The sequence below is a fragment of the Anas acuta genome, chromosome 2, assembly GCF_963932015.1.
Source record: "Anas acuta chromosome 2, bAnaAcu1.1, whole genome shotgun sequence".
In the NCBI taxonomy this organism is placed as follows: Eukaryota; Metazoa; Chordata; class Aves; order Anseriformes; family Anatidae; genus Anas; species Anas acuta.
This window is the reverse complement of record NC_088980.1, coordinates 6,747,900-6,772,295: the sequence shown is the minus strand read 5'-3', so window position 1 is coordinate 6,772,295 and position 24,396 is coordinate 6,747,900. Positions and strand designations below refer to the sequence as shown.

The 24,396-nt window shown below is 43.8% G+C and overlaps 1 protein-coding gene across 4 annotated transcripts in view; it reads left to right on the top strand.

The window, feature by feature from the left end:
• XYLB (xylulokinase) overlaps positions 1–23,572 on the top strand; it is a 92,126-nt gene extending 68,554 nt beyond the window's left edge. For 3 of the 4 annotated variants that reach the window (XM_068673377.1, XM_068673378.1, XM_068673379.1), the window contains 3 exons: positions 2,922–3,009; positions 5,253–5,347; positions 13,087–13,370. In XM_068673377.1, the coding sequence (XP_068529478.1) occupies positions 2,922–3,009; positions 5,253–5,347; positions 13,087–13,167 (264 nt within the window). In that variant the 3' untranslated portion in view covers positions 13,168–13,370. Of the gene's footprint in view, positions 1–2,921; positions 3,010–5,252; positions 5,348–13,086; positions 13,371–22,192 lie in introns of those variants that run through there. The other variant, XM_068673381.1, reaches the window with a different exon arrangement.
• The last annotated feature ends 824 nt before the right edge of the window (positions 23,573–24,396 follow it).

The window sequence follows — 24,396 nt, the reverse complement described above, 5'->3', positions numbered from 1 at the left end:
GCTGAGGCTAGAGGTAGGCATCTGCACCACAAAGCACCTGTCTTAGTCTTGGGCTGAGTCCTGGCTCTGAAGTTAGTCAAACACAGGGTGTTTGCTTTCTGTGGATGCCGATCCCTTTCCATCAGCTACAGCAAGTCAGCTGTGCACCACGCTCTTTGCCAATTGCAGTTGTACAAAGTGACTGCCTCCATTCTCCGAAACCCAAGTTGCAATAAATGGAGGTGGAAGAGCAAAGAGCTCGCTTTCTCCTCAGTCATCTAAAATGCATGTTTGTATAACCATGGGGTGTAGAGCTGATTGGGACACAACAGATTTGGCATGTTTTGCCTGTAGATGTCACTTCTCTTCATCTGCTTTGGTTATTTTGCTCAGGAACTTGACATTGGGAAATTAGCAGATGGCTTAATTGCTTAAAACATTGGTCCTTGCTGAAGTAGTTCTACTAAGAGTATGTGAAGGAAGAGATCGAGTTAGTAGGGTTTGTTTTGAATTTAGTTTAGTTTGAGTTTGTTTTTAAAGCAGTATTTAGGTGCAAGGGGTTCTCCTTGCTGTGGAATGAAGGCAGAGAGCAGGATGTTTTTATAACATGGGATTTTGAAACAGAGCTGAAATTTGTGGGGATGAGAGAGTGACTGCTGTGGTGCTCGCTCTTCAAGTGCAACAATGGAGCTGCTTTTAAAACTCATTAGAGGTGTCTTAAAATAATATGATCAATACGGTGTCATCCACTTAATCCAATCACTGGTTAATTGGGTCCTCCTTTTTAATTTAATCAAAACCTCAGAAACCATATCAGTTGCATGAAGAATAACAGCTTTCCCCCTTATCGTGTTCAATTTTGGATAATTTGTTCCAGGGCTACAAAAGAGTATCATTTAATTAATCAACATTCAGTAACTCCTATATTTTACGTAGTAAAGGAGGCAACTTAGGAAAATGTGCTTAAAAAATATAGCCATAGTAGGGCAGCTTTTTTCCACTGTTCTGGGAAGCTTTTTATAACATACCTGGTGCTTGATTAATGACCACATGAAACACAATGAAATATTTTTAACAGTAAAACCTCTAACAGTTTCTTTTAAACCTATTCATGAGAGAGATCGTGGTTTCAAATGACATACTAAAAATATGAACTTTGAATCATTTTAATTTGATAATCATGTGGCACAAGATAGTTATTATTTGTAGTATTACAGTACTCGTTAGCATTCAGGATGGAGTAGAGCTGCATTGTGTAAGGCTCTGCAGATATGCAAAACAAAAGACCTCTGTTGTCCACAGGAATTTACAATTCAAGCATGAGACAAGGAACACCTGTTTGGGATGGAGAGATGAAGCAGCAGATGGGGGATGTGTTGAAACCACACAGTATTACTGGCCAGCAGGATGGGCAGTGGAAGCAGCACTCTGTGGCCTTTATCAGAGGATTTTTTGATGGATACTGTGATTAATTTTCTACTTGTCCTGTAGCACTGCAGCTCACCTACTGCTCAATGCTTCCTTGCAACTGAAGTTAGATATATATGAGTGTTAAGTGTATAAGCTCAGGCTCTCAATGAATCCTATTAGCAACAAGTCACTTTTGTTTAAAATTCCCAAAATAGATGATTTTCTAAGGTTTTGATCTGCAGATTTGACCCAACCTTTCAGAGAAAGAGGCAAAATCCTTTAGAAATATCATATGCTGTTTCTTCTACAGCATGTATGAATTGAATTCCTTCCTCATCTTTTATGAAGCCCTGGAGCCCATGGTTGGTGGGGCTGTTAATTCCTGGATTGGGGTTTGCAGATGATGAAACTGAATGGTTTGGATTCTTGGATGCTGGTCTTATTTCAGACTCTTACATACTGATGTAAATTGGGTGATGCACTGTAGCCTTTGGTAAAAGTAATAACCAACACAAGTTAAATTTCAATTCCTACCTGCTTCTTGCATTGCCTAGCCCGACGGACACCTGCAGACCTCAGGGTGATGAAACCAGAACGTCTGTTTAATTTGGAATGAATTTATTGGCAGTGTTTTCAGAAAAAAAGTTCTTGAACCTCTTTTGTCCTTACTCAAATTTGTCTTCATTTTTCCTCTTCTGTATCTCTTTTTCTTATACCTACACTGTGGGGGATAGAGCATATATTCATTAAATATGAGATGCCTGGTGTAGATTTCAGTGCAGTGGGTGGAACGGTGCGTGGTGGAATAACTGTAGTGTCTGTCGGATATCATAGCCAATTCTTTGTCTGTACAATTATCTTTGTATTGCAAAGCAAAGTTGAGAACATGCAGTCTTGCTTTGTCTTCGTAGCTAAGGATCCCACAAGTACTGGAGGATTCCTAGTGCGTGTAAAGCCTGTGTAACCAGCTCCTGTGTCATTTTTCCTGCTAACTGTAATGGGGTGGGAGTGCTGGAGGCAAAGGCAACAAATGTAGACCTTCATATTGCTGTAGCTTTTGTTGTTTCAAAGCTGAGAACTGAGGAGACACAACTGGCTCCTCTCTCCTTCCTTTCTTCTTGGCTCAGTCATAAACTTGATGGAGGGAAAGAGGAACCAGTTGTGGGTTCCTCAGTGCATGTCATTGCCCTGATGTAAGCCTTAGGCACAGGTAGATTGTGCAAAATCTACCTAGATAGGTACCAAGGTAGATTGTGGGCTTATGATGGAGGCGATGCTCAAATTTAGAGTCCTCTGAACTTGTAGTAATGAGATCTGGAGAGAAATGGGGCTTCATTTCCTGGCTGCAGTTACATCTCTAGGTCAGATTTACCAATACCCCGTTGTGTGACAAGTTCAGTGCCTCTTTCCACGGGTACCCAAATGCTTGGTTGGAGTGTATGGTAGTCATTTGTTTTCCTGTGCAGTGATAGGGGATTGCTTATCCTTTGTCTTCCATGGGCATGCATAACTGAAGCTTTGATATTCCTCAGGTCCTGTCTGATGTGTTCAACGCACCGGTGTACACTATTGATACCGCCAACTCTGCTTGTTTGGGAAGTGCTTACAGAGCAATTCACGGTAAGACTGTAAGGAGATACTTCTGAGCAGCCTGGGCGTTTAATTTCAGCTGGTTAATACTTGGGATTAACATTACTGAAAATAAGGGGAGAATAAAGCTGTGTGGATCTGACTGGAAGGTCACTGAGGTCAAAGGGTATTTCTTTTTTGGTTTAATACACTTGGATCAGGCCCAAGAATAGCATTTGCATTATAATTCAAGTCTGATTCAAGGCTGCTCCTCAACCAGGGGAATAGGGCCTGAAAACTGCTGAGATCGGCAGGGTAGGGTCTAGGAGCTTAATGAGTTAAGTTACGATCTCCGTGCCTCTTTCCTGAGGAAGAATACAGCCATCTGAAGATGTCAGCATACCCTGCTGCCATGGATTGTGGACCAGGCTGTAAACTGGGCTGCTGAAATGGTCAAAACAAACAAAGGATCAATCCAAGCAAATAGGATCCAAGAGGGCAGGGACGACAGGACTAGTAATACTGCGAGCTGAGTAAATGTTATTAAACCTATATATATCTTCCAGCTTTTAAACGTCAAGACATAGGATATACAAGGCATACTGGGCTTCACGCTCAAGCTGTGTGCACTTTGTCTTGTAAAAGCGTAAATCGTGGGATATTCTTAGGTTATGCAGTCATTTTGTTCGTTGTACTACATCACTCACTGTAGCACAGTGGTCCAAGTCCCATATTTAAAGGGTTAATGAACTTGTATTTATTAATGCATGGGGTTGCATGTTCAGGGTGGGCCCTCAGCCATTTAAGAGTTCAGTCCCAGACGGGACATTTTATTAAAGTATTTTTAAAAGTTTCTAATACCTTAGTGCTAAATAAGTTGAGGAATGTGGATAAAATTGTTAAGTCCTTGCTTCGGCCAACTCAGTTTAGCCTCAGTTTTTCTAATAAGAGGCTTTAGGATTTGTCCCTTAAGAAATGGATAGATTCTGTACAGGTTCATACAAAATCCATGGCATTGCAGCAAGCATGGAGAAGATAACGTCAGCCATCAGGAAAAATCAGCCATGTTTTAATTTTAGAAGCCAATTCTGCTGTCACATTAGAGCATCTGAAGACTACATGCTCTCGTGCATCTGAAAGCAGTGCAGCCAAAAGCTTGAGTCAACATGTTTAACACAAACAGCATGCTCTCTGCTTGATTTCCAGAAAAGACACAAGGGTTCTGTCAGGCAAAGTATGGCAGGACAGTGGAAACACTACTGTTAGGTTATCGATATGTTTGAGGCCGTATTGGGTTCCTTTTTGCACTTTGGGGGCCAAATCTCCAAACTCTTTACTAAAAAATTTGCCTACTGCTTCAGAAGCCACCAGGATCTTCCCCATTCGTAATGCCACAGGCAAACTCCTTGCCCATGAATACAAGTGAGCTGCAGAGTCAAGCTGTTGTTAAGGTTTTTGTAGTTATTTCATATGTATGGAAGATGTAAATTCCCTCTGCCAGTTGGCATGTGAAATCTTGGGGCTTGCTTGACAGAGCGGTTGAGGGAAGATTTTGGATGCCATGCTGACAGAGGGACTCCTTCGCTCAGGTACTCTGCCAGCCAAGCCCCCGGGGCATGCTGTGTGTGCTTCTAAATGCCATTTTTGATTGATGCCTTCAGCTGACTCACTGTTGGCCAGGCAAAGGAAGTGGGTAAAAGCAAAGACTAGTTAATACAAATGAACTACTGATGACAGGGGCTCCTTAATAACATTACCGTGTACATCTGCAAGCAGGGTTTTCCACAGTTAGCCTGGGGTTCTTAGCAGGTGCAACAAGGAACTCCTGAAATGCTGTGATTCACTTGCAAAGCAAAACGCTATGGTAGAGGGACCCTGCTATTATCTGCTTTGTTATATATCAATATATTTAATGACTTGTAGCAGGTTTTCTTGACACTGTTTTCACTTCCTTTTTTTTGGGTCACATTTTGTCCTTGAATCCTTTGCTTCCACGTATTTCCACTGCTGCTTACTGTATTGTTGTAACCATAAATAATTACTGATATTGTTGAGTAGCGTTTCTGCTGCCTGCCTATTCTCCAGGGTACGAATTGAGTGATTGGCAAAAACCTCAATCACAGAGTCCCTACTTCCCACTGCATTGGAATGTAAGATCTTTCGCCATTTATCCTTCAATCCCGAATGCTGACCTGAACAGGGAAGATCAATATAAAGTATTAATTTGCCAGGGAGTCGAGGCACATCCCTCATCTTGCTTTTTGCATTGATCAGGATTGTGATTCTCATTGCAGGACTTGTAGCTGAGACAAATGTGTCCTTGGCTGATGTTGTGAAATTAGCACCGGAGCCTAGATTGGCTGTTACACCAACCACCGGGGCTGAGGAGGTGAGCAAGCCTGGAAATGTCATTTTCCTTTTCATTTCCTGTCTGCTTCAAAATGCAGTCGTTAACTAATTTTTTTCTAATACAATAGATTAATTTAAGAATTATTTTGTTGCACAGTTCTTATTGTAAAAATTGATTTCGTTTGGGGAGATGCCTAGTGTTGGAACGATGTAGTAATCTGTGTGATCACTCCATCCAGGTCTGAGATGTGTTTTCCTGAGTGTGATCAGAGAGCAGGATCTGCTTCTTAAAGGACAGAAAAAGTTATAAAATAGGTAGACTTTGGATACAGGTCAGATTGTAACTGATAATAATTGACAAAACAGTCTTTACTTGCTTGCAGCAAGCAGCATTGAAAAAAAGCACGGTGGGGGTGCTTACTGGAAAACATCAGCAAAATCCTTCCAGTCTGAAAGAGAGGACAGCAATTCTTGTTGCTCCAAGTTGGAACAGCTAATAGCGTGCTAGCCGGGAGGATTCAGTAGTCACAGGTCTTCTTGGGACCTTGCCCACCCTGGGAATTTCAGCGTATCTGAAGGTGAAGCTTGTGCTTCAGAGATAAAGCAAAGCAGTCACTGTTGCTAGCAGCACAGTTCTTGCCCGTATCCCTGCCAAGGAAGGAATTGCAGTCTCAGGCCCTCCAGTACAACCCCGTACCTCTCACTACTGAGTGCCAAAGGCCTTAGTTTACAACAGCTTCTGAAATATAAAGCCAGATAATAAATTAACAGTAAGATATAGCAAGATTCCTAGAAAATAGGGGTTTCAATTAGAGAGGGTAAGTCTACCTCTGTCTTCAGCTGTGTAGAAACTTTTTAAATCAAGACAGCCTTACGCTCTTCATTTATGAGATTTGGCTGTGCCCTAACTACAGGCAACAAGGTTTTAAAGCTTTTATTTAAACTGGGAAATTAATGATCTGCCAAAAGTACTAACTCCCAGCTACATGTGTAGTGGAGCACCAGATATCATCATGAGTAATAATAGAAATGATCATGCTGCATTGTGCCTGCCAGCATATTATTTAATTATTAACTGAGATGAAGGAGCTCAGTAATCGAATAGAAGTCCCCTTCAGAAATATTAAGACATTGAATAATTTAAACTTGATTGATCTGATCTCATTTACTCAACCTTCCCCCCTCATTTTGAAAGATAAAATAATTAACAGCAGTGGCCTGTGCCGCGTGTGTTGCAGCTGAAGGCTCCTGCAGGGGCTTCGGGAGCAGCTCCCTGGTGTCTGGTTCAGCCTCCCGTCGCTGCCTTGTTTCCCCCCAAAACGCTCTCTGCTGAAAAGCTGACAGGCTGCCTTTGGTGGAGGTGGAGAGTGCTCAGAGACCTGCTTTTGACCCCCCAGTGCTGCTTCAGCTAGAAAGCTCAAGGGCAGGGGATACAGCTGTCACTCACAGAGGCCTTGCAAGAGCAGCAAGCACCTTGTGCCCCTGCAGGGGCCAGGCTAACCTAGCTGGAAGGATCAGTGGGGAATTCATTTACCTCTTTCCATTTTACTGTCTGCATAAAATGGCCTGGAAGCTAAAAGAGTTAATTATCTCCCTCTCGATACTTTTCTTCTCCTTTTCCACTTGGTTAAACCTGGCTCTCATAGCACATCTTTTTATTGGTTTTAAATGATGTACAGCAGTGAATTATTGCCCCAATGGATGGGAGTGAATGATAGAGAAGGTAGTGGCCAAACAGCATGCAAAGGAATAACCGCTCCTCTGCTTTAGCTTTGCTTGCCAGCTTCATTCCATTAAAAGCAGCTTCTTGCAATTACATATTCCACACCATTTTTTTCCTTCCTGTCTTACAATTTTACAGTTGATGGTGGATTCCCTGGCTAGTTTCATGGCTGTGAAACTGCAGAAAGCCAGAGGGCCTGTCAGTAATAGTGTGTTAGCATGAACAGTGCAGTAAAAATTCATAATGTGATGAGTCAGTTTGATTCTGTTTCTTACAGAGCTGCATCTCCCTGTCCCTCCGATTTAATTCTGTTGAGTTTAGAGGCTTTCACTTAAATGACGGTTCTTTTTATAAACTTCAAAGTCATCCCGAGGTTAGGTTCTGTCTCACTGAGGAGCTCTTCTGAAAGAGTCTGGCTAACCAATGTGAAATTGCCTGGACCACTTCCCTACATTTTCTGGACAGCTACAGCTAAATCTTGGCAGTGCGGAGAAAAAACAGTCATAACACAGCAATCTGGTCTGGTTTTATCCTTTCTTCCTGGTGGAGGTTGGAGGCAACATGTGCTACATCCTTGGAAGGAGGAAAACCTCCTATAGACAAGAGGTCAAATGCGACAGATTGATGTGGCTGCTTCTTCGGTGCCAAGGTTTATCCATGCAGTAGGACTTTCCAGGAACCAAAAACACAAAAAGTGTTTCTTTGATTGCCAAAGGATCCTTTGTAATAATGAGTATGATTTCTTTTGAAAGGAAGAGTAGGACACACAAAACAATTCTTCCAGTTCAGTTAAGCTGATGAGCAGGTAAAACAGAGTCACGAGATGAGAAGTAGAGAGCTTGTGATGTGTGGTGAGTTAGTAGTGGAAACCGAGGTCCCAGAAGCTGCAACTTTTTTGGCGAAAACGTCAATTTTTCCTGTGGAAGAGATTATACCAAAGAGGTTAAATTCCTCTTTGTGGCTGACCCTAGGCCTCTTAGCTGAACACAATTTCACAGAATATTTGTGGAGCGTGGGAGCCCATCACTACCTTGAGCTTATTTATAATTCTGTAGATACCCAAACAGGTCATAAAGAATTCTGGTGGTAAGCACTGTGCCAAAAATCTCTGGTCATGACTCAACCAGGCTAGCTGAAGTCAGCTATCTGTAGGTTAACCTGATGAATTCCTTTCCCTGTTTTCAGAACAACAAAAATAAGTCATCTCACCTCTTTGGAGCCGTCTCATCCCCCAAGGAAATAATTAATCAGAACCCACTAAGCATGACAGAAATAACCAGGAGATTCTAGAGCAATAAATATATATTTTAAAGGACAAAAAGAATCTATTCTTATGGCATTAGAATTCAGCTCTGTTTCAGTAATCTATTAAAACAGAGTTGTTTAGCTTGTTGCTTAATTAACAAAGCTTGAGAAGGAACATGGTTATCTGGAGTTGATCGTTTGTGTTGATACAAACCATGTCCTTGTGACATAGCTTCAGATTTATTGTAATACTGTGCAGGGGGAAGGCATGGTGCAGTTCACTACCTCTGGATATGTATTTTGATTGCATTATTGACTGTACTGAGATGTATTAATTCTGCAAAAATTCAAGGAGGAAAAACGTGGGAAAACATGGGCCTAACAGGTTTTCTTGACTGGTGAACTGCCTTGTAAGCGTGAGTATTTATGGAAGTGACCCTGTTACTCAGGAAAGTTATAACGACCTATTTATTGATTTGAAATAACGATATTTTTTGTTGAGTTAGATTTTGGAGGGGGATGGTTATTTTTCTAGGATTGGTGCCGGTTGGTAATTTAGTGCAAAGTAGGTAATAATAATACAGCTATGGAAATATGATAATAGCCATCGATGGAAGTTTGATTAAAGTGATTTGTGAAGCCAATAAATTTTGTAACCTGTTAAACTGATTCAGATATGCTTATGGAATGAATACATGGAGTAGATAAAGAGACTGGGGTGTGGTTCCTTGGAGTTGTCTTCGGGGTATTTCTAGACACTGTCATATCCATTCTGCTTTAAGCATATTCATTCTGTGTTAAAAAAGGTGAACAACTGCCATGATTTTAAAAATAAAATATCTGTCTCTCTTGATTTTTTTAAGCAAGTCTCTGATGCTGAAGTAATTTGAATGTGGTTGAAATAAAAAAAAAAGAACCTATCAAAAGTAGCAAGTGTTTGCAAGGGACTGATTGATTTTAATCTATTCAGGGTAGATTAAATGTACTTGGGTAGATTAAAATTAGATAATCATCAGCATCATCTTTGTAATTTGTAAATTTTGAATTGCTCCAATCATTGGCTAACACAGCATTGCAGGAGACAGAAGGATCCGTGAGGATTGTCACTTGTAATAATTTGTAGCTGGTTTTGCTTGTAGAGGGACAAAGTCCCATTTTTCCTCGGCGTTGCATGAGGAAATAGTAACAGCTGTATTAAGTTTATAGGCTAGTACTATGGTGAGATAAAATACGAGGATGACATACTTGATTTGGACTAGAGAGCAAGATACATTTATTTGAACATATTTCCTAGGAAAGACAGGTCAAGTTTTTCCTCTGTTATAAGGTAATACGTGTCATTACCATTTTCTTATTTATTTGTGGGATTGTCGGAGTGTGGCCAAGTTGTCCCAGGAGTGAAGTTTAGGGTTTGTAAATGAAGCCATCGGAGTATTGCTAATGTTGCAGAGTAGGCTATAGAGATAAGCAGGAGAAAAGGCCGTAATATAGCAAGGACAATTAAATTATGGACAATAATAAGGTTCATGTTGTGATACATGTAATTACTTTCGTTAAATATCATGCTCTGATGTATTAGGTTTGAAGCTATGACAGAGAGGGAATTTATGTACTTGAGTTTTTATGCATCATTGAGAGTTCTTTATTCCCTTTGGACCTCAATTAGAAAAATAAATCTATATAATTGCCTCAGGAAAAAGGGTCCTGGAATCGCTTAGGAGGAGTTGCCTGAGGTTCTGCAGAGGCAGTTCAGTCGTGGCAGATGTGGAGACGCATCTTTCACAAGCGTAGCTGGCTGCATGCTCAGGCCAGATTCTCAGCTGATGCTTTGGCATTTCTTGTGTGTACTTCATGGGAGCAGTGCTGCTTCGGCCCCAAACGTCATCTGCTGTAAGGTTGGCATGAAAAGCACAGCTTATGAAAAGCTTGAAGCACTGCTGCCCTTACCAGCCATGAGGTATTGCAGCCAAATTCCCTAATGAAGAGGAATTTAAAACTTTGTGTTAGCCCTTTGAACTGTGCTGCTGTTATTTTTCTCCTTTTTTTCCCTCTAACCCCAATTGAAAATAAATAGAGTACAAGAAATGGTCTTGAATTTAGTTGTTGTTTGCATTTTTTCAGAGGGTACACAATGCAACGTTCATTTACACTAACGGCTGGGAAGGTTATTGCAAATGCCTGAATTTTGTCAATTAGCCCTCTAAGTGCTTAAGTCCAATAAACAGGAAAAGGAACTGTTATCAGTAAACGTGGTTGTTCCTTTATTTTGACACATTTTAATTTAGAGTGATGTATGAACAATAATACTTCCCAGCCTTCCAGTGAATGTACTGTTGTATATTTTGTAAAAACACTGCTGGGTAAGTAATAAGGAGCCTCCTTTCTTAGCAGCTGAGCACACTTGCCAATGCAGCTCTGTGGTGCTGAATCCTTGTTGAAAAACACTGAGGGCTTTCCAAATTTACAGAACAGCAAAGTAAGAAATAGCGAAGCTTGATTATAAACGCTTCAGTGGTTAAAAGAGCTGGTTTTGTCTGATATGCTGTTATTCCTGGTATAGCTGTGGTTGCCTGCTTAATATTTTGTTTACTGTGATGTGTGCGTTCAGCAGAAATGGGAGCAATAACATTCTTCAGACACATGAAAATAATATGTGTATGGACTTAACTGAACACCCAAGGTCCCCGTGTAGTCAGGCATGCTAAAAATGGCATGCTGAGTCATGTGGCATTTAACAATAGCGTTGTTTTCATTTGCTAACTCCTTAGTCTGGATAAACCTCCATGGGCCTCAACATCACTGTCCTGTAGCGAAGAGGAGCTGGGGCACGTGCATGTTAAATGACTTGCCCAAGGCCACTGAGTTAGCCTGTTGCCGAGGAAGGAGGGAGTAGATTTCTCTATTTTAATCTAATTTTAATCTATTTTAATTGTAAGTTTAAGGCATTGTAAGACTATTAATTACTGTGAGATGGATTGAAAAAACTGTCCTGAAGAGGTCATGGCTAAACAACAGTGCTTGCTTGCTGTAGGTGCTTCTTCTCTTCTTCCCCTTGATATGTTTAATCTGTTGAAGAAATGTACTTCACCTGGTGTTGGTAAAAGGGAGGAGTTGATCAAACAGGCTCCTGCTGCAGACCGTGTCCATTAGGTCGCTCTCACCTGCCCTAGAGGAAGGTGAAAGTGGGACTGAAGCAGTGCCTCCAGGTTTCACCCAGCAGACTGACACCACCCTTTGGGAAGAGGAAAGCGAGCACTGCATATTTTGCCATCAACAGAACCACAAGAATAAAACACTCCAGTTCTTTATTTCTTAGATGAGAAAAATCTGCAAACACTTCTTTTTTTTTTTCTTTCATCTGAGAAAGTGACTGGTGCAGATATGAGGCCAGTGCAGGACCCTGCATAAAACTCCGCAAGAACAGCGCTCTCTCTTCCTGCAGCCTCACAGTTTGCACTCAAAACGTCTCCCTCCTGAATTTTTCATGCAGCTACAGTTGTTGGTTGTGGCTCTTATGTGGAAGAGGATAACATGCCTTTAAATGCTGGATCTCACTTATTGATGAGAGCAGTAATTCAGTTTACTGGGTATGATTCATTGTGGCTCTGTAACCTCTCTGATCCTGGAGCCAGGAGCGAGACTGCCTTGATTATGTATAGCATCAGTGCAGAGGGCTCGTAGACCAGACTGGCGGCCCATAGGATTCAGTGCAGCAGGGATCTGACCTTATGGCATCCTCCTAAGGACTGCTCGAGCCTGTACCAGACCCTACACTGGCTCCTGGCTGTCCCTTCTTTGCACTAAGGCCAGCGAATAAAGGATGCTGTCCTGGTGTGGCATGTCAAATTACTTTTTTATTAGACAGACAGTTAAAAGTGGGTACAGGAGCTAACGAAGCGGTTTATTTCTCAGATCTGGAGGTATAGTGTAAGGTTGGAGCAGTAGGGCTACAGTAGGGCTAGGATCTTGGCCATATCCAAAAGCCTGAGACATTCAATCTGGGTTTTTGAGTCCGTTGATTCTTGCTTGTGCTTTTCATAGCTGGAACTATTCTGGATCTAAACATTCCTGGTGGATTCTAACTAAAGAAATAAGGGGAAGCTACTGGTATGCTCGGGGTGCTTGTGGAAAGGAGCTGGGTCTTCGTTTGTGCCCTGGGATTGCAGGGCGAGGAGCCAGGCCGTGAGCACATCGTAGATGGGAAGGGCTGTGGGTGTTGGAAGGCGCGAGGGAGAGGAGAAGCTAAAGAAGATAAGGGAGTACAAGAGGGGTGGGAGAGGGAGTGGGAAATGTACTTTAGAAAGCCCCAGTCAGCACATTGGCCAAGGAGGACCTTTTTGCAGTGGTATTTCAGTGTGCTGGGGGTGGCGGCGTGCCTATTAGCAAGGCAGAGGAGGAGGGGACAGAGGCAGCGATCCATCCTGAGGGAGGGAGGCAAGGACGGAGTTCTGCCTGGGTGGTCAGGACAGCTATAACTGGGGGGGCACGCCAGGCTCGGAGAGGTGACTTTATCAGAGCTGCTTCCTCTGGAAGCAATGACTTCTGCTTATAGCAAGAACGCAATCACAATAAGAACAACCTGCACGTGTCATAAAATTAGGCTATAAAGGAGACGGTAAAAGGGACGGTGACATTTGAAGAAGGAAGACGCTGCAGTGTTTTCTTCAGTAAATTGGGGGGAAAAAAACTTGAAACCTCCAGGTGCCTATGAAGATGCTACATTTCTCAGGTCCAAAGGTATTTTTAACTGCAGTGTGATTTAAAAATCTGATTTTTCAGATTAGATGTATTTGTTTCTTTTTCCCTTTTAGCTCTATCGTCCACTTCTGAAAAGATATGCAGAGCTTGAACAGAAGGTGATCTACAACCCAACCTCTTGTCCTGTGAAATAATAAGCAAACAAAATATACACGTTGGCTGTGGTGGACTCCCAAGGAGATCAAAAGAGATTTGCTCAGAATTTACTGGAGTTGTTTAAATCATTTTTTCCTCATTGTAGATGAATAATTTGTAAATGGCCGAGTTGGAATGTGTTGATGGAAAAAGTTACATTGTGATCGAAACCCTAATTAAAAAAATATCTTATTGTTCTCTGTGTGTGACTCCCAATTTTTCCTGAGTGCTTTTCAGAGGGTGCTTGCTGTTTTGGAATAGCTGGCTAGGAAGTCACGTCCATTGTGTATACGAAGCACTCCACCCATCTCCATCAGCTTTGGTTCCATGTGTTCAGTGTGCTGGACTCTCTCTGTACCCATCTAGTACAGTATCTTAATTCCACAACCTCTTCCACCTACATAATTTATCTATATTTATGTCTATGCTCACATAACACCAACAGAAAGCTGAAGCATACTCCATCCCATTTTCCTTCAGTACATAGGGGATGTGTTCTGTGAAGGCTGATTAAAGCTTTTGTCCACTCCCTGGGATCCTCAGAGATGGGGAATTCTTGTTACCTCATGAAAATCCACTGTGTGATGGAACATGACGTGACTGGGTTTTAGAAATCAGAAATCGCAGAGGCATCTGTAGATGCATTGAATTTACCCTGTGTGATGCCCACATAGCTGCATGAAGTTTTATCTGACAACAGTTTTGAAAAGATGAAAATAAGGGTCAGATGTGGAAAGTTTTAGATGCTTTCTCTCTGTTTCATGAAGAGTCGGTTTCATCTGCGTAATTGTTTGCTGTTTTCTATTCCTCCTTCAGGTGTTATGGCCATGAAGTTCTTTGTTTCATGCTGAGTGTGTGTGCAGAAGAAACAGGCCAGGAAGGTCACTGTTTTGTTTGTTTTTTATACCACCAGGATGCCATTTTTCTTTCTTGGAAATGCTGAGCAGAATGCTGAGCTGTCTTGCTCTGATGCTACTCTTCCACTTCAAATGTTCCAGTCCCGATTAAGTAGGTGCTAGCTGAGGAAAATCTCAGAGAAAATACAGATCTTTCTACAGAGATGTGTGGAACTCACAGAATTCGAGTGAACATCCTAAATCACGCTCTGCAAGTGGGAACACTTTATTGCACCCTTGTACAGTGCCAATATTTTTCCCTTAGGATAAAATTCCTTCTGGGAATAAAGTAGGCTTGTTCTAACGTAAGTGACTGAAGCCTTTCTTCTGTTCTTGCAGAAGTTGTAAAGTGCCTAGGGAGTAAGGTAGGGAACTGTAGGGAGCAGAGGGTCTCTTTATTGGGTATTTGCTGGAGATGGGTGACTCAGGCTCGTGTTCTTCACCTTACAGCAGGATAGCAGCACTCACCTTGTCCCTGCCGCATCTCTGTGGTGGGAGTGGGAACCCCTTGCAGTGACTCACCTGGTGAGGGGTAGGGGAACGGGCATGTTCCTCCTTTGCTCTCCCTTTTATATATGAGCGCTTCATTGTGAGTATGAACAGTGCCTTTTTTGTTCATAACTGAATAATTGTAACTTCGCCTGATATTAGCAAGATTACTCAGCGGGGTCAAGAATTACATTTCCGAGTTTCTAAAGCCGGTTTCTTTTAAGCAATTGCTTTAAAAGGTGGCATTACAAATACACATTTATCTCTTTTATGCGCTTATTATTCTGAGTCCCAAGGTACAGTGCTAAAACATGTAATGCTTCTTACAAGCCTCCACCTTCAGCAGTCGCTCTGCAATTGAGAAGGGCTGTGGAAAGGCACCGAGGAATTTGTTAATGCGAGTTAAGCGATGCCTACTAGTTTGTCATCATTAATCATTAGCTGATTACTAATTGATAGATGTGGGATTCAGAGGTGTTTTAGGTTTGTCTGGTTTTGCTAACAGTTTGAGTAGCTCAGCTGGCTTACCCGAGTGAGCAGACTGATACCTCGTCCAGCTTTGGGGCTTTGCCAGTGAAATAAGAGATTCAGTTCCTTGCTTAGCTGAAGAAAGTGAGCAAGCCCACATCTCCCAGCTCGTAGCACAGTGCTACAAGGCACAAGGACTTTTATTTTATTTATTTTTTGGTAGTCAGAGCATCTCTAGACTATTAGCAGTACTGTTAGTGGGGTATCGCTTAGGTGGTTTAGCTACTTTCAGGGCCTGAGCTCTTCTCCGCGTTCAAGGCTGTACCGCAGCCACATATGAACATTTCTGGCCCCAGTAAGTCAGGTTGGGGGTCTCTGATGTGTCCTGTATCAGCATTAAAATGCTGTTTCCTCAGGGCAGCTGATGCACTGTGTGCTAGCTGCAGGAGTCTCTGCAAAAAGACTTTGGAAGACCAGGAGCTGAGCACCACTGAATTGCAGTATTGCTGTGGTGATGGGTTTATTAGGGCTGGCCTCTGAGGAACGGTGCCTGGAGTATAAGAATTTATAGACAACCTCTTTTTTTTTTTTTTCTATCTCACCAAAGTTACACATGTTCACTGACTAGTGTCAGATAGAATAAGACTCAATAAATCTCCCTCTAGAAAAGTCCTTTGAAAAGACGCAGCTGTAAGAATTTAGGGAATCACAGAATTGTAGGGGTTGGAAGGGACCTCCAGAGATCATTGGGTCCAACCCCCCTGCCAAAGCAGGTTCCTAGAGCAGGTTGCACAGGTAGGCGTCCAGACAGGCCTTGAGTATCTCCAGAGAAGCAGACTCCACAACCTCCCTGGGCAGCCTGTTCAAGAGAACTCATAAACGGTTTGAAACAGAATAAGGCAAGAGAACTCATAAATGGTTTGAAAGAGATTTATAGCAGCATAACTGAAAAGGAGGAGAAAGAATTACACATGACACCAAGTAAAAAAAGAAAGAGCTCTACGTGAAAGGATCAGTTGGCAGATTGAAAACAAACAGGAGGATGTGCTTCTTCACACTTCAGGCACTGAGCTGTCGGTCTGGCTGCAGACATGGTAGATGCCAAAAAGGGCCTCAGTGACGACAACTCCCAAATCTTCAAGATGAAGAAGTCCTCAGGGGCCGCAGTGAAGAGAACACCAAAAGCTGCACGATGAAAAACTCCTCAGGGCCTGGAATGAGAGAATACCACCAAAAGTTAAAAGATGAACCACTTCTCAGGAACAACAGGGTGAAAACAACATGAAAAGCTTCATGATGAAGCTCACCTCAGGGAAAACATGGTGAGGAGATCCCCAAAAGCTGGACAACGCAGAACTCCTCAAGAGCCTCAGTGAAGAAAACACCAGAAGCTGCATGATGAACTCCTATGGGTAAACACGGTGAAGAGAACCCCAAAAGCTGGACGATGCAGAACTCCACAGGGATGCAGTGAAGAAAACACCAAAAGCTGCACGATGAAGAGATCCTCAGGGTAAATGTGGTGAAGAGAACCCCAAAAGCTGGACGATAAAGAAATCCTCAGGGCCGTAGTGAAGAAAACACCAAAAGCTGCATGCAGAAGCACTCCTCAGGGGCGACAAGGAGAAGAAAACAGAAAAAGCTCCACAAAGAATTACTCCTCGAGTGGCATGGTGAAGAAAACATGAAAAAGCTGAATGGTGAAGCCTCCTCAGGGGAAACGTGGTGTGGGGAAAACCCCCAGAAGCTGCACGATGAAGAACTCCTCAGGGCTGTAGTGAAGCAAACACCAAAAGCTGCATGATGAAGAACTCCTCTGGGTAAACACGGTGAAGAGAACTCCAAAAGCTGGACAATGCAGAACTCCACAGGGCCGCAGTGAAGAAAACCCCCAAAGCTGTACGATGAAGAGATCCTCAAAGGCTGCAGTGAAGAAAACACCAGAAGCTGCATGATGAAAAGCTCCTCAGGGTAAATGTGGTGAAGAGAACCCCAAAAGCTGGACGATAAAGAACTCCTCAGGGTCGTAATGAAGAAAACACCAAAAGCTGCAAGCAGAAGCACTCCTCAGGGGTGACAAGGAGAAGAAAACAGAAAAAGTTCCACGAAGAATTACTCCTCGAGTGCCATAGTGAAGAAAACACAAAAAGCTGAATGGTGAAGCCTCCTTAGGGGAAACGTGGTGAAGAGATCCCAAAAAGCTGCACGATGAAGAACTCCTCAGGGCTGTAGCGAAGAAAACACCATAAGCTGCTCAACAAAACACTGCTCAGAGGCTGCAGTGAGGAAACACCAAAAGCTGGACGATGAAGCTCTTCACAGGGGCAACGTGGTGAAGAGAACCCCAAAAGCTGGATGATAAATAAATCCTCAGGGTCGTAGTGAAGAAAAAACCAAAAGCTGCAAGCAGAAGCACTCCTCAGGGGTGACAAGGAGAAGAAAACACAAAAAGCTCCACAAAGAATTACTCCTCGAGTGGCATGGTGAAGAAGACATGAAAAACTGAATGATGAAGCTCTCCTCAGGGGAAACGTGGTGAAGAGATCCCAAAAAGCTGCACGATGAAGAACTCCTCAGGGCTGTAGCGAAGCAAACACCAAAAGCTGCATGATGAAGAACTCCTCTGGGTGAACACGGTGAAGAGAACTCCAAAAGCGGGACAATGCAGAACTCCACAGGGCCGCAGTGAAGAAAACCCCCAAAGCTGTACGATGAAGAGATCCTCAAAGGCTGCAGTGAAGAGAACCCCTAAAGCGGCACGGTGAAAAACTCCTTGGGACCTGGAATGAGAGAGAAACACCAAAAGTTAAAATACATGTATGAAACACTTCTCAGGGGCAACAGGGTGAAAACGATACGAAAAGCTGCATGATGAAGCTCTCCTCAGGCGGATACATGGTGAGGAGAACCCCAAAAGCTGGACGATGCAGAACTCCACAGGGATGCAGTGAAGAAAACACCAAAAGCTGCACGATGAAGAACTCCTCAGGGTAAATGTGGTGAAGAGAACCCCAAAAGCTGGACGATAAAGAACTCCTCAGGGTCGTAATGAAGAAAACACCAAAAGCTGCAAGCAGAAGCACTCCTCAGGGGCGACAAGGAGAAGAAAACACAAAAAGCTCCACGCAGAATTACTCCTCGAGTGGCATGGTGAAGAAAACATGAAAAAGCTGAATGGTGAAGCCTCCTCAGGGGAAACGTGGTGTGGGGAAAACCCCCAGAAGCTGCACGATGAAGAACTCCTCAGGTCTGTAGCGAAGAAAACACCAAAAGCTGCTCAACAAAACACTGCTCAGAGGCTGCAGTGAGGAAACACCAAAAGCTGGACAATGAAGCTCTTCATAGGGGCAACGTAGTGAAGAGATCCCAAAAAGCTGCACGATGGAGAACTCCTCAGGGCTGTAGCGAAGCAAACACCCAAAGCTGCATGATGAAGAACTCCTCTGGGTAAACACAGTGAAGAGAACTCCAAAAGCTGGATGATAAAGAACTCCTCAGGGTCGTAGTGAAGAAAACACCAAAAGCTGCAAGCAGAAGCACTCCTCAGGGGCGACAAGGAGAAGAAAACAGAAAAAGTTCCATGAAGAATTACTCCTCGAGTGCCATAGTGAAGAAAACACAAAAAGCTGAATGGTGAAGCCTCCTCAGGGGAAACGCGGTGAAGAGATCCCAAAAAGCTGCACGATGGAGAACTCCTCAGGGCTGTAGCGAAGCAAACACCAAAAGCTGCATGATGAAGAACCCCTCTGGGTAAACACGGTGAAGAGAACTCCAAAAGCTGCATGATGAAGAACTCCTCTGGGTAAACACGGTGAAGAGAACTCCAAAAGCTGGACAATGCAGAACTCCACAGGGCTGCAGTGAAGAAAACCCCCAAAGCTGTACGATGAAGAGATCCTCAAAGGCTGCAGTGAAGAAAACACCGGAAGCTGCACGATGAAAAGCTCCTCAGGGTAAATGTGGTGAAGAGAACCCCAAAAGCTGGACGATAAAGAACTCCTCAGGGTCGTAATGAAGAAAACACCAAAAGCTGCAAGCAGAAGCACTCCTCAGGGGCGACAAGGAGAAGAAAACACAAAAAGCTCCACGCAGAATTACTCCTCGAGTGGCATGGTGAAGAAAACATGAAAAAGCTGAATGGTGAAGCCTCCTCAGGGGAAACGTGGTGTGGGGAAAACCCCCAGAAGCTGCACGATGAAGAACTCCTCAGGGCTGTAGCGAAGAAAACACCATACGCTGCTCAACAAAACACTGCTCAGAGGCTGCAGTGAGGAAACACCAACAGCTGGACGATGAAGCTCTTCACAGGGGCAACGTGGTGAAGAGATCCCAAAAAGCTGTGCGATGGAGAACTCCTCAGGGCTGTAGCGAAGCAAACACCCAAAGCTGCATGATGAAGAACTTCTGCCCCCAGAAGCCCTCCTCAGGGGCCACAAGCAGCCCACTGTCGCGCTGCCATCGCCGGAGTGCCGCAGCCCCGGCACACCCAGCACCACATCACCCACCCTGCCCTGTGACACCTCTGCTCCATCACAGCCAGGCGCCGCCCCATTGGCCGCCTGCCTTGGCGCCTCTGGGTTCAGCCAATAGCGAGGCCGCTGGCGCTTGTTGCTAGGCAGCATGGAGCTGGGGCACCCAGTGGGCGCCAGGAGGCTGCAGGGCGGTGCCGGCCTCCCAGGGCTGAGGTTTCCTTGACAGGACCTCCAGCTCTGCCTCGCCTTGTCCCCCACCTTCCAAGGGGCACATTTGTATGACAGAACCACACAAACTGCCCCAGCGAGGTGGCAGTGGCATTGTACAGGGCACACTGACATTGCCCGTCAATAAAACCCTCTGAGCTCGGCCATTTCTCAACCCACCTTACTGTCCAGTCCTCTATCCCACACTTTCTCAGCTTTACTAGCAGGATGACCTGGGAGACAGTATCAAAAGCCTTGCTAGTCAAGGTAGATGACGTCCACTGCTCTCCCCTCATCTACCCAGCTGGTAATGCCATCATAGAAGGCTATGAGTTTGGTCAAACATGATTTTCCCTTGGTTAAGACTTCTACCACTCTTTCTTTTTGTCTTTCTTAGAAATGCACATTAGCCCGTCAAGGAACCACAAGTTTCTTGCTCTCATGTGCACATCCCTGTAAAGGAGCCCACAGTGATGGAAGACTGGTGCACTATAGTTTAAAAAATCAAGTTTGTTTTGTTTTCATTTTGCCAGCTTCTCTACCTCATGTTCTGGCTGGCTGGAGTAAAGAGGTTACCCAGTTAATTAAGATCTTAGTGAGCACAAACCTAAAAGCAACGTATTCTGCCTCAACGTATCTCATGGATTGATGCCCACCCTCCATCTCAAGGGACCTTTGAGGTTAGCAACAAGGGACCTTGCTGTGCTTCAAGGTTAGCCACAAGGTATCCCCAGCTGGTCTAGAGGAAAGGCTAGCTTCTGTGTTTAAAGACCTGCTGAGCTGTTCCCAGCCCAGATTAATCTGCTGGAACTTGTATGGAAGATTGATCTCACTGCCTTGACTAAAAAAAACAAAAACAAACAAACAAAAAACAAAATATTTTATAGCCACAAGGAAGTTGTTCGGTGCTGTCTGATCCAGAGCTCCCACCTGGCAGGAGCAGAGCCCCTCTAGGTTGCAGGTGGGTCGTGGAGGTACATGGAAAAATCCGAGCAGCTTCCTCAGCTCGATGGCCCTGTGCCCTCGTCAGTCAATCGGAGTGCAGAGGATTCGCCCACAAGCTCTCGGTGTACCGTGACCCAGAGACGCTTTTCTTGGCAGCCTGAAGTCTTTAAAGTCTTTTGTGATGCAACTAGAAACAAACAGGGAAAGGTGCTTGGCTTTTCTTAAGGGATCTGTCCGAGAGAGCTGGAGCTCTGATTGAATAAGTAATGTGCTGAAAAAGTCCACGCTCTGTCGGTGCTTTAATAAGTAATTGAACTGAGTAGCGCCGTGTGTGATCCCGGTGGGACCTTTTTGTTTTTCAGCTTTCTTTTCCTTTGGAGTCGTGGCTACCACCACAGATCACAGAGCAGCGCCGTGTATCTAAAGCTGCAAAAAGCCAAAGCAAAATTTGTTTTATCCGCATTTCTCTTGCTGTCATCCCCAGACTTCTGTATGCAGCTTAGAGGGTGGGGAAGAAAAGCACAGTTGTTTTAGAGAACTAAACTGTCTGCATCTGGTGCTTGTCATGAATACAGGTCCAAGTTATAACTCCTCTCTCTCTGAAAGCTACTAATTCTGATTTTTCTTCTTCTCAGCCACCGATGTTTTTCACGTAACCTTCAGGAACTGGATCTTAATGAGATCTCAACCCTTGGTTAAATTGGGTTGAAATTGGGAAATGGTTAAAAATATGGCTAGGGATGATGAGCAGCTGGGTGGATATTCCCTCCGATAGCAGGGGATCACCGTCCCATGAGGAGTGTTACAAAGCTTCACTAGAGGTGACTATAGTCCTGATCTCATGTGACTTGAACTTTTACGACAGTGAAGTTTTGGTACAATTCACACATGTGAATTGGGCATAAAATCATATCTGCACCAAAGGTGCATATTTGTTATTACATTGTTCCTTTGGCACAGATCAAAATTGCAATGGGATGTGCTAGGCAAAAAGAATTTAGGATGAATTTTTTTGGTAACCAGCTTCTTTCTGAGTATGTCTCTGAAGTGTGCTAACACGACATCTTCAGCATAGGTTTTCAGAGTAGTTACAGCCCCTGCGCACCCTCTGTGCTTTGATTGCAGCCTAGGTCAAGCCTTTGTGCTTAGCCTGTACAAGTGGTTTAGCTTTCAGTCATCAAAGCTTACATTGCTGGAATGTAAGATTTCTAGATATTTTCCCCCCATTACCTATTTTTTTTCTTCCTTTTTCCTTCAGCAGCAGATATGATTTTTTCTTGTACACAGTTTGCCTGGACAGCTGTTTCCACTTCTGGGGGATGCTAAGAACGCTTTTACATGGTACTTTCCTGAGTGAGCTTGTCTCCTGCTGAAAGTCAACCCCAACACTATTCTCTTGGTTTTCTGAGATTAGGTGATCTTGGTTGCCTCAGTTCTCAATAATTCAACCTTTCCCTTAGAGCAACTGAGGATATTATTATTGCATGCAGCATTTCTTGCTCTAAGACCTTTGGATGACAGAAATTAGTGCTATGTTTCTTGTTAAGATGCTGCTACAAACTCTGCTTTTATTGGATAAATTGTGTTTTAGTCCTATGGGATGCATCTCTCTGGTTGTCCTTTCCCTCTTAGCATCTGATCAGACAGAAGTCTTTGGTTACCTTTGGGATGGGATTCATCTGACCAGACATAGGAGACATCTGTCTCCTTTGATAGGGGCTCTTTTGGTAATCAAAGAAAAGGTTGACAAGGGAAAGGAGTTCTTGGCTGCTGCTCTTCTTATCTTACAGCAGATGTCTACAAGAGATCAGGTGAATTGTCTCCTGAGTGAGCCCTTCCTCCCTGCTGACAGAGGGAGTAGAAAGGCAGTTTTGTGGAGAAAGGGCAGCAAAAGCCAGTTTTTCAGGTTGTGTCAAAACTCTTGAAGACTTGATTGAAAGCTGCTCTCAACTTCGGAGGCAAAAGTTGTCCCCAGTTACCGTTGTACAACGAGAAAGTTTTCTTGTTCCAGGACTGCTCTGTTTTTACTGTCAAATCCATGAGATTGACCTCCCCAGCTCCCTTCAGACAGCCTGTTTTGTACACCTGCATGGAGATATCCAACGGACGTGGGCCGGGAGCTTTGTTACGTTTCTGCTTTTTGTCCTTTTGCCGCATGCCCTTGCTCGTGTTTATCCCTTCAAGCCGGACTCTTTCAGGCATTTGTATTATGCCTGCAAGCTCAGTACTCTGGTACAGTAAAAGACAGCTCCCTTAAGACCTAGACAAGCATTGCAGAGGAAAACAAAGGTCTGTTCAACTTGCTGTTGGGAGACAATATTTACTCTCTGACTGACATGTATGCACTACCCTCCTGAAACCTCATCTCTGTTCCAGTGCCGGTGCGTCGGAAGATGGCATTCTTCTTGAAAACAGCCTGAGACACGTTGGATAAAAGAAGAGCTTAGAGAAAAAGGGCAGAAACGGAGCTGCTTCTTAGCTGAGGACTTTCATCTCAAAATAAAACACAGTAGAGAAAACAAATACGAAGCAAAGGATTCTCACACAACTTTGATGTCACAGCTTACGTCTCCTGAGAGCATCTCTTTGCACTGCTGCCACGGCTTGTTAGGCTAGGACAGGACATTCCCCTGTCACTCCTGATAACATTTCTTTGTTAGATTCCTGCCCTAAATGACTCAACCTGAGGACAGTTGCTTATTGCAAAAATACCCTTTTGATCAAGAAAGATACTGTTGAAAGGCAACAATGCGTTTCCCTAATTTCAATTTCTCAGCCTAATTATTCTGGTGCCTGCCATTGTTGTCCCTTAGAAGAAATGCCTACTTAAGCAGAGGGAGAAAGAAGGCATTGAATGTAGCTAATCCAATATGTGATTTAGTCAGTTCATGTGGATGAATAAGCAAATAAACTGCATTTCAAGACTTCCTTTGGTGTGAAAGCATTTTTTTTTTTTTTTCTCACAGTGACTCTTGGCTCCGAAGATATGTCCATGGTGTTTTATTTGATTCCATTTCACCGTGTTTGCCGTGTGGCAAACTCTCCCAAATGCTTTTCTGCAAAGACTCCTTTTGCTGTTTGCCCAGAGAATGTAGATTTTCGACTTTGATCTGTACTGTGTGCAGTTTTGGCATGCTTTATAATTAAACAACTGTTGCTAACAGCTTCCCCTGCCTGTCAGTAGTCACTCCCATCACGCATGAGCTTTCCATAGCAAAAAAAAGAAGAGGCACCGCTGGAACAAGTGCTCATAGTACAGGCCAGAAGGAACATCAAAATACTCTTTCCCTTCTTTCCTGGCCTGGAAGCTTTGCTGTGACTCAGGCATGGGACAGGCACAGTTGGATTGTCCATAACATGAGTATTTTGGAGTAGGGGGTGGGTGTGCTGATGGTGAGCCAGATTGTCTAGATGAGAAATCACTGAGGTGAGACTGGCCAGGTAATTTGTATCAAGTTCGGTGTTTTATATACCAAGTCCAGCATTTTGTAATTTACGCTCTGAGTCTTTAAATGAAGAAGTAAATTAAATTTCTCAGATGAGTGAGAATGCTGTGTTTGGAGGGGGAGGAACCCCTCCTCTACCCTGATGCGTCTTGCTTTGTTTCTCTACAGTGCTCCAGGATCCCAGGGGACATGGACACGGCCCCCTCCCTGAACTGTCTGCAAACTGGGAGCTAACTGGGAACTGGGGTTAAACCCACCAGGCAGAGGTAGCACCAGAGCTCCCCGTGATGGGCTGGCACCCCAAG